The sequence below is a fragment of the Syngnathus acus genome, chromosome 20, assembly GCF_901709675.1.
Source record: "Syngnathus acus chromosome 20, fSynAcu1.2, whole genome shotgun sequence".
Lineage (NCBI taxonomy): Eukaryota > Metazoa > Chordata > Actinopteri > Syngnathiformes > Syngnathidae > Syngnathus > Syngnathus acus.
Genome location: NC_051104.1, coordinates 5,472,928 through 5,494,124, shown reverse-complemented (window position 1 = coordinate 5,494,124; position 21,197 = coordinate 5,472,928). Strand labels below are relative to the sequence as shown.

At 40.8% G+C, this 21,197-nt stretch overlaps 3 protein-coding genes across 3 annotated transcripts in view; 2 read left to right on the top strand and 1 right to left on the bottom strand.

The window, feature by feature from the left end:
• The first annotated feature begins 574 nt into the window (after nt 1-574).
• serpinb1l3 (serpin peptidase inhibitor, clade B (ovalbumin), member 1, like 3) lies at nt 575-9,101 on the top strand. Its single transcript, XM_037280409.1, has 22 exons — nt 575-732; nt 874-1,055; nt 1,560-1,706; nt 2,051-2,191; nt 2,389-2,506; nt 2,627-2,763; nt 2,993-3,070; nt 3,235-3,324; nt 3,415-3,589; nt 3,748-3,985; nt 4,596-4,603; nt 4,882-4,896; nt 5,459-5,637; nt 6,080-6,166; nt 6,794-6,931; nt 7,119-7,236; nt 7,362-7,504; nt 8,132-8,209; nt 8,286-8,375; nt 8,452-8,632; nt 8,709-8,941; nt 8,988-9,101. The coding sequence occupies exons 2-21, from the start codon at nt 879-881 to the stop codon at nt 8,933-8,935; spliced, it is 2,565 nt and encodes an 854-aa protein (XP_037136304.1). The 5' UTR covers nt 575-732; nt 874-878; the 3' UTR covers nt 8,936-8,941; nt 8,988-9,101.
• A 478-nt stretch (nt 9,102-9,579) lies between these two features.
• pigm (phosphatidylinositol glycan anchor biosynthesis, class M) lies at nt 9,580-11,874 on the top strand. The gene is made up of 8 exons (XM_037279983.1): nt 9,580-9,860; nt 9,990-10,163; nt 10,232-10,352; nt 10,430-10,658; nt 10,750-10,853; nt 11,041-11,195; nt 11,278-11,379; nt 11,498-11,874. Exons 1-8 carry the CDS (start codon nt 9,690-9,692, stop codon nt 11,663-11,665), a joined length of 1,224 nt encoding a protein of 407 aa, XP_037135878.1. The 5' UTR covers nt 9,580-9,689; the 3' UTR covers nt 11,666-11,874.
• Nucleotides 11,875-13,803: 1,929 nt separating this feature from the next.
• The window catches only part of ahrra (aryl-hydrocarbon receptor repressor a), a 38,535-nt gene continuing 31,141 nt past the window's right edge, over nt 13,804-21,197 (bottom strand). Inside the window, exons 5-9 of the mRNA XM_037279765.1 lie at nt 20,993-21,082; nt 18,989-19,124; nt 18,735-18,868; nt 17,444-17,649; nt 13,804-16,821 (exon numbers count right to left, since the gene is read on the bottom strand). Of these exons, the coding sequence (XP_037135660.1) occupies nt 15,705-16,821; nt 17,444-17,649; nt 18,735-18,868; nt 18,989-19,124; nt 20,993-21,082 (1,683 nt within the window). The 3' untranslated portion in view covers nt 13,804-15,704. The remainder of the gene's footprint in view (nt 16,822-17,443; nt 17,650-18,734; nt 18,869-18,988; nt 19,125-20,992; nt 21,083-21,197) is intronic.

The window sequence follows — 21,197 nt, the reverse complement described above, 5'->3', positions numbered from 1 at the left end:
AGGGCAAAACCCACAAAATGAATTTGATGAAACTATAATAGTAGGTGTGTCAGAGAAGTTCCAGGAAAGGTGTCACAAAATAGATATTCTAAACTAAAACTACACCCGAGTTGCTGATTTGGTTTTACGTGAGCAATGATTATTATAGATAACAATAAATAGTTTATAATGCACGTGTATTATTTTTTTCAATAACAAGAACACCTGTCAATGAAACTGACAATTACTTTCCTATTAAGCAATGGCTAGTCCATCTGACACAGCGGTAAATATTATTTTCTTGTCTCTTAATAAAATTTGATTCATATATACATTTAATTTACAAAATAAAAAGTCACTGTGAAGCTCTGCAAGCTTTACTGAACGTCCGTCTTATTCAGCACTGTGCATTTGCTATTAGTAATTGTTTTTGCATATGTTCTTTGACCGACATTTACATACCGGAGTTATTTCTACTTGTTGGTTTAACCTTTCCTGCGTGTGAGATTTTTGGAGAAACAAGGTTGGGCATTGGTTTTACCATGTGTTAGGGTGGTGCTCACTAACTTATTTTGCAAGAACCCTAACACCATGGACTAGACTAACCCATTCCACTGAAGGGTGTGAATCAGTTTTGTCTGGAAGTAAGGGAACGTTTTTGGGCGTGGCAATTGTGCAATGCGTATAATAGTATCAAATAGTATTTGCCACAACAAGATTTCCTTGAGGACTTGCTGTCTTGAGGCACACACTGTAAGTAGAGTATATCATCCTTATAAAAATATAGATGTAAAAACGCATGTTATTTACAAATATAGTTTAATACTGTATAACATATTTTGATTGCATAGATGATAAAAAGTTTAGTGTTGATCTTTCTTTTCTTCTCATCAGACGAAATGGCAATGACAAACCCTCCAAGCGAAGCCAACGCAATGTTCTCCTTGGCTTTGTTTCAAAAGCTCAGTGAGGAGGACTCGAAGGAAAGCATCTTCTTCTCCCCCTTCAGCATCTCCTCAGCTCTGGCCATGGTCTTGCTGGGGGCTAAGGCTGACACAGCCAGGCAAATGTCAGAGGTATGAAGCACACACATGCGCTGTAATATGAGCAATGAAACAGTCCATCATATCAACAAAGCTGTGTCTGTATTATATTGCAACAGGAAAATAAGTGGTGCGGAATCAAGTTAGGAACACCATGAGGTGCAGTTTGTGATTCTAAAACATAAAATGAAAATCTAAATAAAGTTATCAAGATCCTGTATTTACTGCCTAGTATTAACAACTAGAGTTGAACACAAAGTTTCAGAAAAGGTGATGCAACCAATGTCAACCCTGGAAAAAAATCACTTCCTCTTGGATGAAGTCCCACCAAGTGGGAGGGGTCCTAAAAAGATGGTCCACATCATCTGACTTTGCTTGATGTGAAGAAGCAATATGTACTATACATGTATACTTATTTGTTTGTATTGTAAACAGCTCGTCTATCATTTGGATTTCAGAAAATCTAATCATAGTTTAGAATCTATTTGGGTTCACTTACATTTTCTTGTGACTGTGTAAGACTGATTCTGCTTATAGGTCCTCTGCTTCAGAAAGGCAACGCAACCGACAGAGGAAAATCTACAACAGACGAGCCAGTCTCCGATGCAAATGCAACTGAGGACGCGACAGCAGATGCAGATGCAGCTCAAATGTTCCAGCAAGCTGCCAAATTACCTGAAAAAGGTGCAAAAAGCTACTAGGAAGTAAAACTGGCTGGCTAGGTAGATGCCAATAACTGATCAATTAATCAAAATTTTGAGTTGATTTCCTGTAATCCTTTCACCAATTAAAAATTTCAAATTGTTCACATCTACAAGTCATCACACAAAACAGGAAAACAAAATCCACCTAAGGAGCTGAGAAACTGGAAGTGTCTGTATAGCTGTACTTTACTGACCCCTGGTGGCCAAGACGTATACATCAGATTAGAATACTGCATTAATGCCGTTACACAACAATTTCACTATATAATACAGACTTCAATAAGTTTTACAGCATTTCAGACATATTCCTCTATTTGTTGATAGGTTCTGGGACCCGTCGATGCTGAGAATGACGTCCACGCTCACTTTCAGCAACTTCTGACCGAATTCAACAAGACAAATACTGGCTATGCCCTCAGCCTTGCCAACAAGCTGTATGGGGAGCAAACTTTCACCTTTGAGCAGGTATGTGCATCTAGTTATTAGTATTAATTAGATATAATAGTGCAAAAAAGACGTTTAGTTGCAACATTTGCTGTCTCTAATTGACACAAAGCAAATTGCTTCAAATAAATATTGATAAATATAATACTGAGAATTTATGCTTTCGATCAAATTCATCATTCTGCTTCCTTTTGTGGTCACGTTATCGCACTTCCCAGGGCTTCCTTGAGGAAACCAGGAAGTACTACGAAGCTGAACTGGAGAGTGTAGATTTCAAGTTTAATGCAAATGGGTCGAAGGTCATCATTAACAGTTGGGTGGAAGACAAAACACAAGGTGCAATGCTTTTATTTGACTCTTAGTTATTCTTTGTTGATGTTATGCTAATACATATAATGCCATGCCATCATAATCTGCATCGAGATCTCATATCCCTAATATGAAATGGTTCACCAGGTAAAATTAAGAACCTGATAAAGGAGCTCAAATCCAGCACCAAGTTGGTGTTGGTCAACGCCATCTATTTTAAAGGCAAATGGAACAAAGAATTCAACAAAGACTCGACTCGTGAAGCGCCGTTTAGAATAAACAAGGTATTCTTTTTTACAACAATGAAGAACATGAATATTTTTACCGAATTTTACTGGACACATGCAAAATTTATCAACAGCCATCCAACCATAATTGAATTAAATTCTAGCCTTTCTGTGTGGAGTCGGAATTATTAACAATTGTTGGGGTAGAAATTGTTAAGAATAGACTACGAAGTACCAGATGTGCTGTTTTCTTGTCTTTATTTTCACTTTTTTATTTCACCCTTAGAATGACGTTAAGCGAGTGATGATGATGCATCAGAATGACAAATTCAACTTCGGCGCCATCCCAGAGTTAAACTGCCAGGTAGTAAAACAACTTTTAATGATTGATATTTTGCTTCCCTACCAACATTGATTAAATCGATTAAAATTTAATAGGCTACCTGTACCTTAATCAAGTTTGAGAATAATAATTATATCTTGTGTGTGGTTATTTTTTTTAAATAAAATTTGAATACTTTTGGACAGGTGCTAGAGATGCCTTATGAAGGGGAAGATGTAAGCATGCTCATCTTCCTGCCCAATGAAATAGAGGACAACACAACAGGCTTGGAGAAGGTAAAACACATTGCATATTTACTAATTAGAAAAAAACAAAATGCACAATATTTACAAATGTGTTATTTGGTATAATTGTCACCTTGATAGCTGTTGGGGCAACTGACCTATGATAATATGATGAGGTGGACAGGCAATATGGGTTTTGAAGACGTCCAGGTCGGACTACCTCGATTCAAGCTGGAGGTCACTTACGAATTAAATAAAGTTCTTATCAGCATGGGCATGGTGGATGCTTTCGACGAGGATAAAAGCGACTTGTCAGGTAAGTAGTGCATGAATCATGTCTGACATCTTTTCTGGAACTCACCAGACAAGTATTACCGCCAGTCCTTTTTGCCTTCAAGCAATCTGTCGTCAAGCAATAACAAAGAACAATTCCAACAGACATAAATAATTCTTATTACATTTCTTTTGTTTTAGGCATGTCTTCTGCCACTGACTTGGCAGTGTCAGCAGTTATCCATAAGGCTTTTGTGGAAGTAAATGAGGAGGGTACCGAAGCTGCTGCAGCCACTGCTGTCATTGTTGTGGAAGTCACCTCAGTAGGTCCACCTAAAGTCCCCAAAGTATTCATCGCTGACCATCCCTTCCTCTTCTTCATCCGACATAACCCCTCCCAGACCATTCTGTTTGCTGGTCAATACACCTCCCCTGAGTGAGCTTGTACTGTGTACTATCTGCAAGTTCACCTCAGGATGAATTAAGAAGCTACGTATCTACATATTTGGGGAAGAAGCAAGTACTGGTATGTTGTATGTATGCATGTAAACGGGAACCAATAGTGCTGATTGTGTTATTCATTTATTAGTCACAAAGTGGGACGTGTCGCTGGGATTTTTTTTCTCTAACGGTTTTATGTTTTGCCGTCGTAAAGGCATCATAGCAAGAGAAGTTGAATAAATATTGTGAAGCTTTAACCATCTTGTGTGTTTTCTGAGTTTTTTTCTGCATTAAAATGGCATATGCGAAATTTCACATGCAATTCAATAATTCTAAATTAGAACAGCACATGGCAATCAACCTACATTTGGGGTTTATACATTACATTAATCCAAATATACTACATTTTATGTACACATGACCTCTTTATCGTCTTTGACATCTTTTTTCCATATAGTCCCTTTAGAAATGAATCAGAAATAGTGGCTTGAAATAATATTGACACATCCATAAAACAGCAACGACAACAATAATAATAATAAAATATAATATCAATTTTAACCTTCACAAATATAATCAATTAATTTAAGTTTTTTATTTTTAATTAGGTTTGTTGGTGAGCACCAGACCAAGCAGGTCGTACCACAATTACATTGTTAAACATTTAAATATCTCATTTTGCTGCATTTGTTTACCGTTTTTCTAAAATCGGTAAGTTTTATTCTCGTTTCTTACTTTATGTGCTGGCAATTGTCCCCCCTTCGGCTTCCGTGTAATTACGTCATCAATGCGGAAGCTGTTTTTCGGTGACAAGTTTCTGGGCGTGTCCGTGTAAAAAAAAAATATATATAAACACTTGACAAACTCCGTCTTTACGTTTACTCACTTTCTGAGGAAACACGTCTGTCAGTAAGTATTGCATTCACTTTTGAACAAATTTGTACTTTACTAACCGCAACTATTCTATTGTGAATATACTGCACTGCAGATTGCATTTTATCTAGGAAGTTTATATGCTTTTCAACAAGATATCAAAAACAAGATGTGGTGTACTTAATGTATGGGGAACTATGCTGCACTGGGAATAGTACGAAACCAACGTTTGTGCTAACAATGACCATGCAATCAAATCTAAGTGATGCAAATAAATCATTGTTTAATTTTCTGTAAACTTTTGTATGATTATAGAACAAGCACAACATGCAACATTTGCTCCAAAGTCTATCCTTGATTTTAAATGTCTTATTTTTTGCTTTGTTTAATTGTTCAAATCTTGCAATACCGGTCTCGTAACTTCCCCCCCCCCCCCCCCGCAAGAACTGTATTCTGCTACAGATGAAATGATTGTGTGTTGTAAAGTTTATCTGAGGTGACTGTCTTGAGTGTAGACAAATGTTTAACAGCTAATTACAACTGTATGCCAAACATGCATCCATAATAGCTTGTTTTTTGCTCTTTTTTGTTTTTCCAGACATGGCATCATCTACTCCGCTATCCAAGGCCAATACCACCTTCTCTCTGGATTTGCTGGCAAAACTCGGCGATGATGATAAGACCGCAAATATCTTCTTTTCCCCTTTTAGTATCTCCTCAGCCCTGGCCATGGTGATGCTGGGGTCAGGAGGCAACACCGCCACACAGATGTCAGAGGTAGTGGATGCATGCACACACACAAGCATACACACACACTGTTATTTATGAATAATTTGTTCTTCATTGTCCAGCTCTCATTTTATGTTGCAATAGAATTGTATTACTAAAGTTCCTCATTTCCTGATGTCATTTGTTACTAGTGTCAGTGTGCCTTCTGCAGCTTGGCCCTGCCCTTAAACCAACAGGTTTATTCAATAGAAGTAGTTGGAATGTAGGTGAAACGTGATTCTGCAAACACCCAGTGGCTCGCCAAAGTGAAACCGCACCCTGATAAGTCAGAGCTGGATCAATCCATTGTATTTTATGTCTGATGTTAAGTTGCTGACAGCAGCTGAAGTGCAAGTCCAGTCCAGTAACTGAAACCGTTGACCTTTTTATCTCGACACACACTGCACACATCTTGAATCAATGAACAATAACCACTTGCAAACCCTTCCAGGTTCTCGGTCTCACTGAGCGAAAGGCAGCGCCACAGCCAATGCAAATGCAAATGCAGCAACAAATCCAGACCATTTTTCTACCAAAGGTGGTAACATTCAAAGCAACTAGAATATCGGAAGCATGTGCAACACTTTACTAACAGCTGGCCTGGGTGGTGTTGGTTGAAGCAGGGGTGAGTCCATCGAGATGTGGATACACTAATTCCATCTCAGGAGAACATAAATGAGCAACTTCAGTTGTTACATGCTGAAACTTTGACCTGTGAGGGGCTACACACCCAGTGGTGTTGCGTAATGGGAAGGGGTGAGGCGCTATCTTTTTCTTTTATGGTTTCTTCTTGGTGTGGCTACTTAGAACTACATTTTGATAGGACAACCACTCGTGGAATTTAACAATGCACCATACACACAAAAACACGAGGATACTTTTTACGAGGGTTTTCAGTCATGACAAAAGAAGGAAGGTGAGTCAAATTCATGCCAACTCCTCTGGGCAGCATTCTTCAGCTCTATATAACTGGCATGGGAACAGGAGTTCAGACATTTTAATATGTATATGAAAGCTTAAATAACAAAAATAACTCGGTGGTGGCATTGCATGTGTCAAGGTTTTCTGTCTCTCAATCTCTACCAAACTTATTATTTCCAGGTGAATGCAGGTGCACAATAATTAAGTCAAAAATCATATAACTGTCTGACCTATCGCTCCACAGTGTCTGCAAACCAGGGCCCAGGATGATGTTCACGCCAGCTTTGGCAAACTGCTGGCAGAACTGAACCAACCAGATGCACTGTACGCCCTCAGTGTTGCCAACAGACTGTACGGGGAACGGTCGTACCAGTTTGTTGAGGTTTGTGTCGTGTAGCCTCTTGAAAAATTACCAAGTTCCACTTTTAACTAAACGAAACATTATAAAACACTGTCAATATGATACCTTTCTTTTTTTACATTCTTGCAAGTGTACCCAATAACATTGGCATTCTCGTTAATGGTCATCATAGTGATTTGACCAAAAAAATGGTGATTGATGCTTTCAGGGTTTTTTAGCTGACACAAGGAAGCACTACAATGCAGAGCTGGAGCCTGTCGACTTCATCCGCAACCATGAGGCGGCCCGGGTCAACATCAACCAATGGGTGGAGAAGAAAACACAAGGTGCGGTCACAGCACACATGCACAGAAAGTTTCCTACTCATTTTTTCCCCCTCCTTCAAAACATTTTTTTTTAAAAATACACTCACTTTGTGGCCCTTGTTTCTCATTGCACTTCTGTTTACCAGGTAAAATTAAGGACATACTGGCCCAGGGCGTGTTGGACAACATGAGTAGGCTGGTGCTGGTCAATGCCATCTACTTTAAAGGCAACTGGGCCAAAAAATTTGATGAGACTTCAACACGCGACGCTCAATTTCGGCTCAGCAAGGTAACACCGCAGAGGCAAATTCCACGGATAAGTAGTGACTCGCATTCAGCAAAACAATGGGAACTAGAAGTGAGAAGCTGTGAGCTAGAATTTTTTTCTTTTCCTTCCTGGTTTCCTCTGTTGCACCTCCACCCATTTGTTTAAAAAAAAAAAAAAGTGTGTGTCTCATACACATCGCAAGCTGCAACTGCACAAAGTGTCAGGTTCAAACGTGTAGAATTTCACATTGCTTAATTGAGGGCACACCTATGTGGACAAACCACTCATTTATTCTGATGTCACTGACAAATCTCGCTTCGTCTCCCTCCCTGCACTGTTATTTGTTATAATAATATGTGCTAAACAATAAACTAAACTAAACTAAACTAAATGATTCACAGATGAGGGTAAACTTTGCCCAGAATTGTTTGAACTTGTCACAACTAGGGTGGCGTCTTATGAGCAGCAAAACTAATATTTAGTTACAGCATTTATATTTAAATAATACAATTCATGAAGTTATTTTCTTCAGTTATATGAAAATCTTCATGAAAAAATGTCCAGTTAGTATGTAAGGAGAAAGTACAATTTCTAAATGGCAACTACAAGAAAGGGCAAGTGATTGATTACTTGTGCTGTTATTTTTAGAAAGCAACCAAACCAGTGAAGATGATGCATCAGAAATCCAAATTCCCTCTCGCCTTCATTCCTGATATCAAGTGCCAGGTACTTTTTCCACCCTAAAACAACACAGATATTTTCTACTATCTTTGTGGCAATTTAAGAAATTTGTGTTCTGCAGATCTTGGAGATGCCTTACATTGGGAAGGAGCTCAGCATGCTCATCTTTCTACCCGTTGACATAGACGATGATTCTACTGGTTTGACTAAGGTAAGATGCGCACAAATACACAACACTGTCTGCTTAGTGACAGGCCAATTTAAATCTGATTTCCTTTTCATCACAGATAGAGAAGAATCTGACCTATGCGAACTTTGAGGAATGGACCCGTCCAGATATGATGGATGAAGTTGAGGTTCAGGTTGGCCTGCCTCGATTCAAGATGGAGGAGAACTATGACATGAAGAATGTCTTGATGAGCATGGGAATGGTGGATGCTTTCGACATGGCAAGAAGTGACTTTTCTGGTAGGCCTACGAGTTTCTTATGGTCTTCATTCAAAACGTAAACTATTTGAATTTCTAATGTAACTTCTCTTTTCAGGCATGTCACCAGCCAATGACCTGGTATTGTCAAAAGTCGTCCACAAGGCTTTCGTAGAGGTGAACGAGGAAGGAACCGAGGCTGCCGCAGCCACTGCTGCCATCGTGATGTTGCGCTGTGCTCCAATAGCACCCAGATTCATTGCTGACCACCCCTTCCTTTTCTTCATTCGCCATAACCCGTCCATGAGTGTTCTTTTTGCTGGCCGATACTGCTCCCCTGTGTGAGCATTTAGGTGCCTGACTGCAATGTTTACTTCCCAACGTGGTTGCGCATATCTGCACCACTGCAAGAATCCCCAATTGTGGTCTTTTTCTTTTTATAATCTGTTCCTATGTAATTCTGGGATGCTTTTGCATTTATTGTTACTCCCACTTGCTCGGGGAACATTCCCTCATACATGGGTGATTCTTATATACTGTTCCGGTGCCTCCTTATACTGTACAACATGCATGTTTTAAATTCAACCTTCCTACAGTGTTAAGAACCTGATCACTCAATTTATTTTATGCAACCAGACAATAACGACATAGTTCAGGATCTGTGTAATACCGATTACAGTACAGTGTGCAATGAGAACCAAAGACAACATTAACTGCTCAGCGAGTCTATTATCTATAGAGAATATTCTTTTATGTATGCAATAAAAGTGTGACTCAAAACACAAATTCCATGCCGTTGTCATTTACTTAAAATATAATTACCAGTCGCCCCTCCCTCCCCATAACAAATATTTCTGTCGTACTTGTACTTTGAGGACAGTCCAGCCATAGTGCCAGTAGATCTCCCTCTTGGCCACATAGGGGCGCCAAAGATCTTGTGCAGAATTTCGAGCACAAAGAACAATATCACTTCCGGATTATCATCCTTTACTTCCGGGTTATTTTCCGAATGTAAACATGACAGCAACATCACAATCAAACTGTTTAGATATCGGAGCTGCCAACATATACTAATATAGAATTCGGTACTTTCAAATCAATGGAGAGGCTAATATCCAAACTGACAGAGAAACATGTTCTCTTCGCGGCTTCTTTCACGATACGTCTTGCCTTGGTCGCTTATGGTGATTTCCACGATAGGACTATGATAGTGAAGTACACTGATATTGACTATCACGTTTTCACGGATGCTGCGAGGTTCACCACTAAGGTAGCCTTTAGCCTCTGTCATAATTTTAGCTGGAAATGTTGTCAGTATAATTATACTAGACTACTATTATTATTACATGCACAATATTGCCATTCAATTCTTTCTCTTACATGATAAACGTGTTCACAGGGCGAGTCGCCGTACAACAGATCAACCTATCGATACACACCACTACTGGCTTGGCTGCTCACTCCTAATATTTATATCCACATGGTGTTTGGCAAGCTCTTTTTCATCGTATGTGACGTGCTGTCCGGGGTGCTGATCTACAAAATCCTTTGCCTACGAGGGCTTAACTCAGAGGTGTGTTTAAATTCATGTTTCAGAGGTGTTACCTCTGTGATTCTTATTTTGGCGGTCTTTATGATCAGACAGCACGTCGGGTTTGTTCGCTGTGGCTCCTCAACCCCCTGCCAATGGCCGTTTCCAGCCGAGGGAATGCCGAGTCCATCCTGACTGCTCTGGTGCTGGGGACTCTTCTTTGTATAGAGAGTATGTAACACAATAGAAAATGGGTGGATGAATCACAAATACAGTTCTCCTTAAATGTTGTGCCTTCTGTGTCACAGGCCGTCGTATGACGTGGGCAGCTATGCTATACGGCTTGTCTGTTCATATGAAGATCTATCCCATCACCTACGCGCTACCTATTGTTCTGACTCTTCGTTCAGAGGAAGACCCAAAAAAGTGGAGAAGTGTCATGGGCTTCTTGGGAAGTTTCCTCAACAGGGAGCTGTTGTGTTTCGCAAGTGTGGCCGGAGGTGTTTTTTGTGCTCTCACAGCACTTTTCTATCACATGTAAGCGCAACAAACTGTTGCATAGTTGTGGTCGGGAGTTTGCATATACTTGTCTTTTATAACTGAAGTACAGATTCTTTTTTTCCTCCAGGTACGGTTGGATATTTCTTCAAGAGACTTACTTGTATCATCTAACCAGAAGAGATATTCGACATAACTTCTCTCCATACTTCTACATGCTCTACCTAACTGCAGGTACTGTATTTAATTAGTTCACCTTTTGGGTAAACTTTCAGGACTTCAATCTTTACAGATGTCCTTCTTTAAAATGTTGCCTAAAAAATCATATGGTATTTGAAAGCCAAATAACCCTAACTTTTTGGACAATTAAAAACATGGCAAGTGATGGCAGCAGCAATTACTCTGTTGTTTTGTTTTGCAGACAGCAGGTGGAGCCAGTGGCTTGGCCTGGCGGCATTCCTTCCGCAGTTGATTCTCCTGTTGGTAACGTCATGGGCTTTTCACCGTGACCTAACCTTTTGCTGTTTCCTACACACGGCCATCTTTGTCACTTTCAACAAAGTCTGCACGTCACAGGTGTATAAAGTCAAGGCTGTATTTTCCTCTAATTTTGGAGGGACCGAGCGTTAATATGAATGGCTATGCTGTGTTTTTTTAGTACTTCCTTTGGTACCTGAGTTTACTTCCTCTTGTCATCCCTTATTTGAGTCTCTCACTGAAACAAGGAGTGGGACTTCTGTTCCTCTGGTTTGCTGGACAGGTGACTATCTTGATTATTTCATATTTACTCAACTTTATAGTGTACCAGCACAATGAATTAGTTTGTTGAATTCAATATGTCCTGTGAGTAACTATTTTGAATCTTTTCTCATCATCAGGGTGTATGGTTGGTCCCGTCTTACTTTCTGGAATTTGAGGGCCACAACGCCTTTTTGTTCATCTGGCTCGCCGGGCTGCTCTTTCTGATTGTTAACTGCTTCATCTTGGTGCAGCTCATCGTACATTACAAACCAAAAGTGAACCTGAAGACACTGAAGTTCGAATAACCTTGCATGAATGTGCAAGAACTTTTTTATATTTTTGTGATTGCAGCCTCAGGATTAAGACTGACAAGATTATTTGTTTGCAATTTTTTTTTAAACACTTGTTTTCTCACCTAAATTATGCTGTTTTGTGATGGGCAAACTGCAATATACATTTTGTGTGTGTGTTTATAATAATCAATACTTTTTATAATAATAAAAAATACACCCCAGTGATATCTTATTCATGCTGGTATTTTGAAACTTGGAAATTCCAGAAATGTTACAACCTAATTTGAGCTAGCTGCAATGTGCGGCCTTGTCCACTAGACGGCAGCTTGTGTTTGCCGATTAGGCGTCTGTCCTGAAGTAACCTGTCGTCACTCTTTCAGGTATAAAGACCCACCAAATTATTATTATTGATTATAGGGATGCATGTTTTTTTTTCATTTATTTTTGTTTACATATTATTATGCAATGCAAAATAAATATGCTGTAAAATCCGAATACTGGAGCATTCAATCAAATGCAATACAATTGTTGGTTCTAGTGGCAAATTAGTTCATGGGGTTCATTACTCAAACCACTTTATCCAATGCATTTCCGTCATTATTTCGGTGTACTCACGAACAAGTTGAGTTTCTTGTTTTCTTTCACGCTTTGCCTTGGTTAATTCCTCTCCACGCTCGCCAAACGCTGCTCGATGTGCGCGTATTGCGTGCGCGTCGTAGTGTCATCTCAAGACAACACACAATAAGGTTCACATAATATGGCAAAACACCAAACACCGTCGAAGGCACCGGATACGGCCAAGGTAAAAAAAACATTTGCCTTAATTGCTCCCACGCCCGTGCACGTCCCTACAAAACCCTACTAACCAATCAAATTATATCTAGTATAGATATCTCACCAATCTAAAGCATATAACTTGTCTAAAGCATTCTTCTGACTTATTAAAGCCCAAAATATTCATCAAAATTATTTTCTAATAATTTGACTCTGAAATTGTTATTTAAAAATTTAAAATGCAGATATTCAAAATAAACAGACAATAGATTAAATTAGTCTTTAGAACTGACGGATAAACATTGGAATAGTGCATATGTTCAAAAATATATTGCTAAACCATTTGACTTCAAATTAAATGGGGGAAAAAAAAATATTGGAATGCACTATTTCAATATCTTTGCAAAAACATTGGCAATTAATTTAACAAAACTGCTCCTATAACCCTATTTCAAATCTCCTGTATTTTATTAGCAGCACTTAGGGTGAGAATATTGAATATATTCATTAAAAACAACACTGACATGACCAAATAAAGTGCATCATTCAGACAAAACATTGTCATCCATGTTCTTTAGTTAAATGTAGGTTTATTTGGGGGATGGTGGATTGTGTGACCGTCCCCCATATGTTTCATAGGCTGTGCATATATGTGCATGTTAATATGCCTACACGTCATGTCCGCGACATCCCCTCAAGGATTCTGCTCATTGTCATAAGGGAGATAGGGGGATGGATGTTAGTGTGTCTTTGTGTGGAGGCATTGCTACATCTGTGTGAGAGAAACACACAGAAAAATACACAGGGATTGGGTGTGACCAATTAGGACAAATGGTGTGCAGAGCAGCAAAGAATGAACTGTCACGCAACATTGCATGGTATAGGATTAGACCCATGGGTCTTGGCCTACACACACACTTTGCTTTGACACTTTTTGCTCCTCTCTCTTGATTGGTCCTTTGTCTTTGCCACTCCTCTCCCATGCTAACTTTTCTTTCCCTACCTCCCCCCCCAATCCCTGTTAAGAACAAGTGTCCTGGGTTAGTGTGATGTAAAGATGGTTGCGTGCATGGTTATAAAACATTTAAATTCAGCCTTTTAGCAACCTCCCCTTCTCGTTAACACATCACAAAATTAGAGTAAAAAAATATGCATTTGACATTTGCATGCTTGTGTATGTAGTTCATGTTATACACATGGGGGTGTTTCATATTATAGAAAAAAAGAGTTTCTTCAAAAAATGCCATCAGTTCAATGCAGAATTGTCTATTATTGACTGTCCAACTATTTTGTATCATTTTTGCCCATTGTTTCAAATTGAACCCATTGAACCACAAATGATAGCTCAGTTCAAAAAGAACAAGACGGCTGCTGTATTTTCCATATAAAGAAAAGTCTTTTAATAGATAAGTCTCCTTTGCAAAAAACACGTAGAAACATTGGAAGACATTGTATATTTACACCGTGTTCACTATTTTGCAGCTACCTACTCAATGACACAAGTAGGGCAGGTTTTTTTTGTTTTTTTTACAGTCATCAAAATGGTAGCAAGAAAAAGCCACGTGGATTCACCTTAGACAAAGAGGAGAGCCTTCAAACCGCAGCTTTTAAATTATACACATTGGCCTTACAATAAATACGAATTAAACATTTATTGAAATGAGCACACACATTGAACAAGACAAATTCAATACAGTGACACAATGTACACGTGTGTGTTGACTAATTTAAAAAAAAAAAACTTCAACTGAACTACTCAGTAGTGCAATTTTTGAAACTACAAAAGTAGCGCCACCAAACTGGGGCCGTGAATTAATTTGGTGCTTTTCGTTAAGTTGTGCAAAAACAGAGTGTGACGACCACGTCAGTTCTCTGACTGAACCACATCATTAACAGAAAAAAAAAAAAAAAGTGTCATATCTGCCATGAAATGCTGATCTTATAGTGAACACTAAACTGTACAACATAATCTGTGACATTAAAATATGGAACAATAATATTATTTCTAAATTCAAGATGCTATTGTGCGCTTTACAGAAGACTAAAATGTCAATGTCTTCTCCTTCAGTTTAAACTAACATGAAAAAAAAAAACTTCCATTGACGATGTTCTTGTTTAACCTTTTTGTTATTTATTTATTCTTTTTTACACGGACAATAGCTATTAAGTGTTACATTACTTCTTTTTGTTTTTAAATGGTGCCGGTTAGCACTCCAACATGTTTAACTCAAACCCAAATGACAGTTTTGTGGGTTTCCTTATGTACTGCCATCCTGCTGATAGACAGAAATAAGTTTTAAACAAGTATATAATACTTAAAGCTGCAACAGAATCACTACTTTTACACGTTTTGGTCAATTAACAGCAAATTGCATAGACTCGACAATACTGTCAGGTTTCCAGTAGCGTGGAATTTATTCTGGGATGCTGGTCCACTTGGAACCAAATTTAAAATGTAAAATATTGACATTCACGGCAATCGTGTTAGTCAGCTCAACGAAGCATGCAAGTGATTTGCTCCAAAACAATTTAACAATGTGTCTTTTATTATATTTCGAAGTTGGGGTTATGATACAAGGGACAACCATTCTGAAAAATCTTATTTCTTTGTTGTGTATTTTATTCAATGAACTCAATTCATATTTAGTTGAATTGCCCAACTCAAGTTTTGCTAGTAAGCTTTAATAGTAAACCGAAAGGCCAAAATTGGTACTAGTAGTGCAAAAACCAGCATCTCAGAAATAGTTGCGCTTGACCTTAGTGACCCACGTTAATATTTTGGACCTATTCTCAACTGATCTCCACTTTGCAAGCTTGTGTATCTTGTTGCTGTAATTCATAGAAACAAACCCAGTGTTTGTCATTGTGGGTGATTTGAAGTTAAAGTGCTAAAACATGCAAAACCACCACTAAGGTCCAAAGATCTTCAAGCACATTCAGACATCAAAAGACAAGTGAGTCGTGGCAGAGGTGAGTCATCATCTGCGGATCAAATTCAAATCGGTTGACGACAACATCACAGCGAAACAATGGGTGTGCACGACGCATGAAATTAAAAGGCGTCTCCGGACATTTTTCGACTCATCGTCACTAAATCCAAAAGTGCTTGGAACTGCGAAGGACAAATTTCCTAAATTTGTTTCAGCTTTTGATTGTCACAACACGAACACTTAGAACCTGAGCCTCGCTCGTCACCTCTTCGGCAAATGGAAGAATGTTGACGTTCTGCATTTGATGCTGGTAAATGTGTCGGACGACGGGAAACCTGCGCTACTTTTTAGGGCATATAAACGTAAGGGCTGGATTTGTGGTGTCCCGTGCTCACGCACGGCATAACGTTCCTCGGGCCGACCATCACGGGCTGGCTCATGTCATGGCCGCCCTCGGACCACGGCGGGGAGTCCATGGGCTCCCTTTTGATGGAATGGATCAGACCGTGACCTTTGAACTCGTAAGTGCTGTGCTTGTTGAAGTCCTGGTGCATGTAGGGCTTTTGAGGCTCCTGTTGGTAGACGTGAGAGTCGATGAGGTTGACCGATTGATTACTGCATTGGGAGTGAGAGAGTCTCTGAGGGCTAAACTGACCGTTGTCGTCGTGATTGCTCAAGTCTTTGTCACATTTTAACAAACGTCCGCTGTTGTTCATTGCATAGTTCTGATAGTTGCCGGTGTTGTACGAAGGGCTGATCCCCGCTTTGCCCCGTTGACAGGGCGAGTACTGCAGATCGTAGTAATCCCCCTCGGATTTCAGCTGGATGCCAGAACTCTGGTCGTACGCCCCGTTGCCGTAGCGACGGTACATGGCGTCCGGATCCCGATGCGCCCAGGGCCGCCCGAAGGGATCGCAGCCGTTTTCCGAGTCGGAGTCGTGCTCTACTTTGATGGGCGGCATCAAGTGGCCGTCGTAGCATTCGCCGTAGCCGTTCTCGCTCTTGACTAAATCCACGCAGTAGGCGTCCGGGTCGGCGGGAATCTGCAGGCTCCCGTAGAGTTTCGAGACAAACACCTCGCCGTTTCTACCGCTGTGGCAGCTAGGGGAAAGACGGTACGGCTTCCCGTATTGGCCGGCCTTGTTTAAGAGGTTAGTTGGGACGTAGCCGACCCCCTGGCTTGTTCTGAGGTGGCCCGAGTTTGGTCGCACGGGCCAACCGCTCCCCGGGCCCGGACCGAGGCCCTTATGGGAAGACATTGACGACTTGCAGAAATTGAGGGGCTCTTCCTGGTTGTAGTACCCATCGGGGCGGAACTTGAGGTTATCTTTGGTGAGTGGGGTCCAGGGAGTGTGGTGGCCCCTTTGGGTGCCACCAGGGGTTGCACAGGGGAGGAGGAGAGGGTCTACTACGTCACCCATTCCTCCACTGAAGGAGTGCCTTCGGAGGTGTTCACCTCGTTCTCTGCAAGACAGAAAAAATGGAATGAACACATTGATGCTACACTATTGTCTGTCCAGCTCGTGAATTTTCACCTATTGGTGTCTACTTTGTATATTTTGCTCCTCTTAGAACTTCTTTTGGATGTGACTTGTGACTCTCAAGCTTGAATGACTCAAAGGACAAATATTGAGATTTTACTTCCCATTAAGTTCATGAGAGAGTCATTCAAAAAGTGACTCATCTTTTCCAAGATTCATGTCTGAAAATTGGAAACAGAATAAACATCCGCAACCGCAAGATCAATGACGGCCAGACGTGCGTGTGCATGTTTATGGACCAATGCACTACAATATCAAACGGCATCGATTTGAAATGGGAATCTTCTTAATGGTGATATGTGGCTATATATATATATATTCATCCATTTTTGCTTTACGCATGCATGTACAGTAAAACGCCAATTTGAGCAGAGTGTGATGCTGACACGTTTACCTTGAGCAAACATTGCAAATGTCAAATCAAATGTATTCACAATATGTGAAATTGGAGCGACAAGATGAAATTAGCATTTAAATGTAGCAACTCCATTAAGATAATCACCGGTCACAACTTGAAGCTTTTTGAACGCGTGGGTCACTCTTACCCGTGCTCCAGTGCCGAGATCATCCCTCCTCCGCTCTTGTTCTTTCCTCTCATTAACATGTTCTTCATTTTCATCTCGGTGATGGAGGGCAGTAAAAGGGGTACGGCTACGCAGAAGAGAGCCAGCTGGGGAGGAAACGGAGCCCCGGAGGCCGATTTCTTTTTCTGTCCTTGGAGAAACTTCAGCCGACCCTGAAACTGCATTGTCTGGAAGCAGGAGACAGGAAGGATTTAGCGGTTTGAACATCAGAGAGTATCTAAAAGCGATACTTTTAAGGCAGGTCTATGATTATGCGCTTCTTTTGAATTACGAGGGCAGCAGTGTCTCGCTCTGTTAGGACTTTCTTGTGAAGTTTGGAGGTTGAAAATAAAATGGAAATTGGGATGATTGCTTTCCAGGTTCAAATTAAAGAAAAATGAGAAGAACCCATTAAGTGTTGGTGGAAATCCAGATATGATGCTGTCCAAATGTTTCTTATGGCTTTTTCAGTGTACCAGAAAGGAGTCTAGTATTTACTAACCCAGGCAAAAAAAAAAGCCAAATCCCATCTCAGATTTAAAAAAAAAAAAAAAAACATATTGTTTGTTTGTCACAATGGGAACATATTTTCCATTTAAAATCGGCTTGTGGGATTGTCTGATTTCTTGGGATCACCCAAAATTTGCAAGTAGGATAATAAATTGCGCTCCAATATTTATTTATTTTTGTTCCAAACCGAAGATTAGGAATTTTCAACTTTCCAGTTTTCTACAATCCAATTTCAGATGTTCCAGACGGTATCAATATTGGTGGATCAGTCAAGCAGTCAGGCGGGATGGACCACGCACAGAGCTACACCACCACGCTTGGGAATAATTCATTTCCAAGTTGTGTGATGATTGATCACGCCTGACTCTTTTGTGTCTTTACTGCAATTATTTGGACTGATGAGGAAAACATTCATAAACATTCCAGTCCAGAAAATTGCCATCTAGGGTTTCTGTTATGCGCCAATGTCAACCAGAATGGACTTGGTAAACCCTGATCAAATGTTCAAGCCCTATTTTCCACTGCATGTCCATTCCAAGTGTGCGAGATGAACCGGTGAAGAAGCCATCCAATCTTAAAATGCTTTTAATTAAATATTACGGCAAACAAAGAGACCCTGGTAAAAAAAAAAAAAAAAAAACACTTCATGCTGCACATGCATCGGATTATTTTTATTGATCTGAAAGTTCTCCAGGAGAATTTTTATGACTCGGTTTGCAAGTTACCGTTCAGTTTAGCAGGCGCGGTGCTTGGTGTCACTCACCAGGAATCCAGATGTGCTGTCCAACAGACATCGAACCCTCGCTATGAAACATCTGTTGAGAAAGCAGGAGAGCTCAGGAGGAATGCCCCCCGCCTCTGGAGAATGGAACAGGCTGCTCACCACAAACTCATCACCTTAAAATGCAAAAACAGAGAGTGCACTCATTTCTTTCGCAACGGTACAAAAAAATGAGATGGAGTCTAAATTTGAGTATATGACATTGGTGATATAATTTGAATGTTTTGACGACCCACCAGTCCCTGCAGCGTCCTGATGTGCTGCCCCCGCCTGGTGCTGTGGAGGGCACATGGCCCAGTGGAGCTGATTTTGGAACTCCTGGCGGTCATCGATGTGGATGTAGTCAAACACATTCTGGTGCATCACATCAGTCTAGAAGAAAACAAACCATGGGCACGACATTATTATTATTATAAATATCCAAAAACACTCACGGCAGCCGTGTTGCGATGATGAAATTATTTATACGAGGGTGGTCGTTTTGGTTTGGAAGTAACTATTTTAACTTGCACAACTAACTCATTACACACAAAGTCGGTGCTAGTCAGAGAATTTGACTTTTTTTTTTTTCAAAGTACAGTAAGAGTTGAGGGCAGCTGCGAGGCCAGTGAGGGCAGCTGTGTTTGTCAAACATCGCGTGACACCGGCTCCCGAACAGCAGTCCGGTCCAGCTTACCCTCCCTATACACACACACACACACACACACACACACACACACACACACACACACACACACACACACACACACACACACACACACACACACACACAGAGTCAGACTCCAGCCTGCTCTCGTCATCTTTCTCTCTCTCTCTTTTTTTTTTTTCCAGCAATTGCTTTGCTTTCTGTCATTGACAGATTCCTCACTAGCATGTTCAACCTTCTCCTCTTCCCACTCCGCCTCCACCCTGCCCCCCCCCCCCTCCCTTCCATAATTTCCACACTGGTGGCACGCGAGGGCTTTTGATCGTCTGCCTCTCCTCGGCGCTCGCCTCGTCCTGCGGTTTGGTGCCCTACCGGCGGTCCGGCAGACAACAGATGGATCGAGTAACTTTTGTTGACGTTTAAAAAAAGGGAAAGAAACGGAAAAGAAGTGATAATTTCGCAGGCCTTCAAAGGATAACTGCGGCCGTCGCGAATACCATCAAAGGCCGTCGGAGGTTTTCCTTGCCGTCTCTTGTGGTGCTACTATGTCTGTTACTTCCCTGTGGTAGATTAGGGATAAATGTCCCCTCTGAATACAATTGCGGGCGCCAGATTACATGACATGTTGTCAAGGCAAACGATGGGACTTGAAAACAAAACCCAAAAAAAAATGGTTGCGAGAGAGTCTGTGGGAATGTTTTTGTTGACAGTGTCTGAAATATAACACGATGTTCTGTGGGGACTTGAAAAGACTTATTGGATTCTTTGCTGTTCACTGTCAACCACACATAACATCTCCCAATAGGAGAACCTGAGCGCTGCCGACGAGACTTGAGTTGTCATGTTGATGTTTTGTAAATCATTTCCTGCCTCTGACGATCATAAAAAGCCGACCGCACTAAAGTGATCGGCATGCCGGGATGCTTTTTGGTACCACTTCACAACAAGGCGACATCAGAAAGGAATTATAATTATAAATACTGATGGTCCCTCTATTTATTGCCTCCATTTTGCCCTTTAGGCTGGTGGTTTCGTTTTAGTCGGTTCCTGCTGATTTTGGGCAAGGGGCTGGGATGACAGTTTGAAGTCTTGTCTGTGCACGTGTGGGTACATGTGAGCGAAAGCAAAACAGCGAAAAGCACTTTATTTGCGGTGGTTATAAAGAGAGGCTGGATTTCAGCATTGCGGGGCAAGCGAGGCCATGTTGATATCATCCATAATTAATGGCCAGCTTGATACGGCCACTGGAGAGGAAGGAAGCGAAACCATTGGTGACTTATCAACACACTGACAGACACTCGCGCATTCAAGCGCACACGCGAAGACATTTCAGGGTGAAACGGAGGTCTTCACCTTTCTGTGGCCTCTCAGACAAGAGTTGGTGGGTTCACGCTGCCCTCAAGATAGTTATCAGTATTTACGCCGGCTCATTAAGCAAGAGATGGAAAACGAGCAAAAGGGGATGGAGGGAAAAGAAAAAGGGGAAGGATGAAGTTGCCGAGTCAGGCCGAGGAGCTGACCTCCGTCTGACACTTGTTTCGGAGTCAGATGAGAGTAAAGACTGTGCACAATACGGTGGAAAGGTTCAACGCACCTGATGGAATCCCAGATAGTCCACAATGCTTGACGAGGCATAAAAGACCATTCCGTCGCTGCTCACCACCAGGGCAAATCCTGTCAGAGACTACACACACAAACACAGCGTGTTAGAATTTCGATGTACGGTGCTTTCTTTATTCTTTGCAAATAAGCGCAAAAAAAATAGAAGATACACGTTGAGCAATTGGATTTCAGCTACA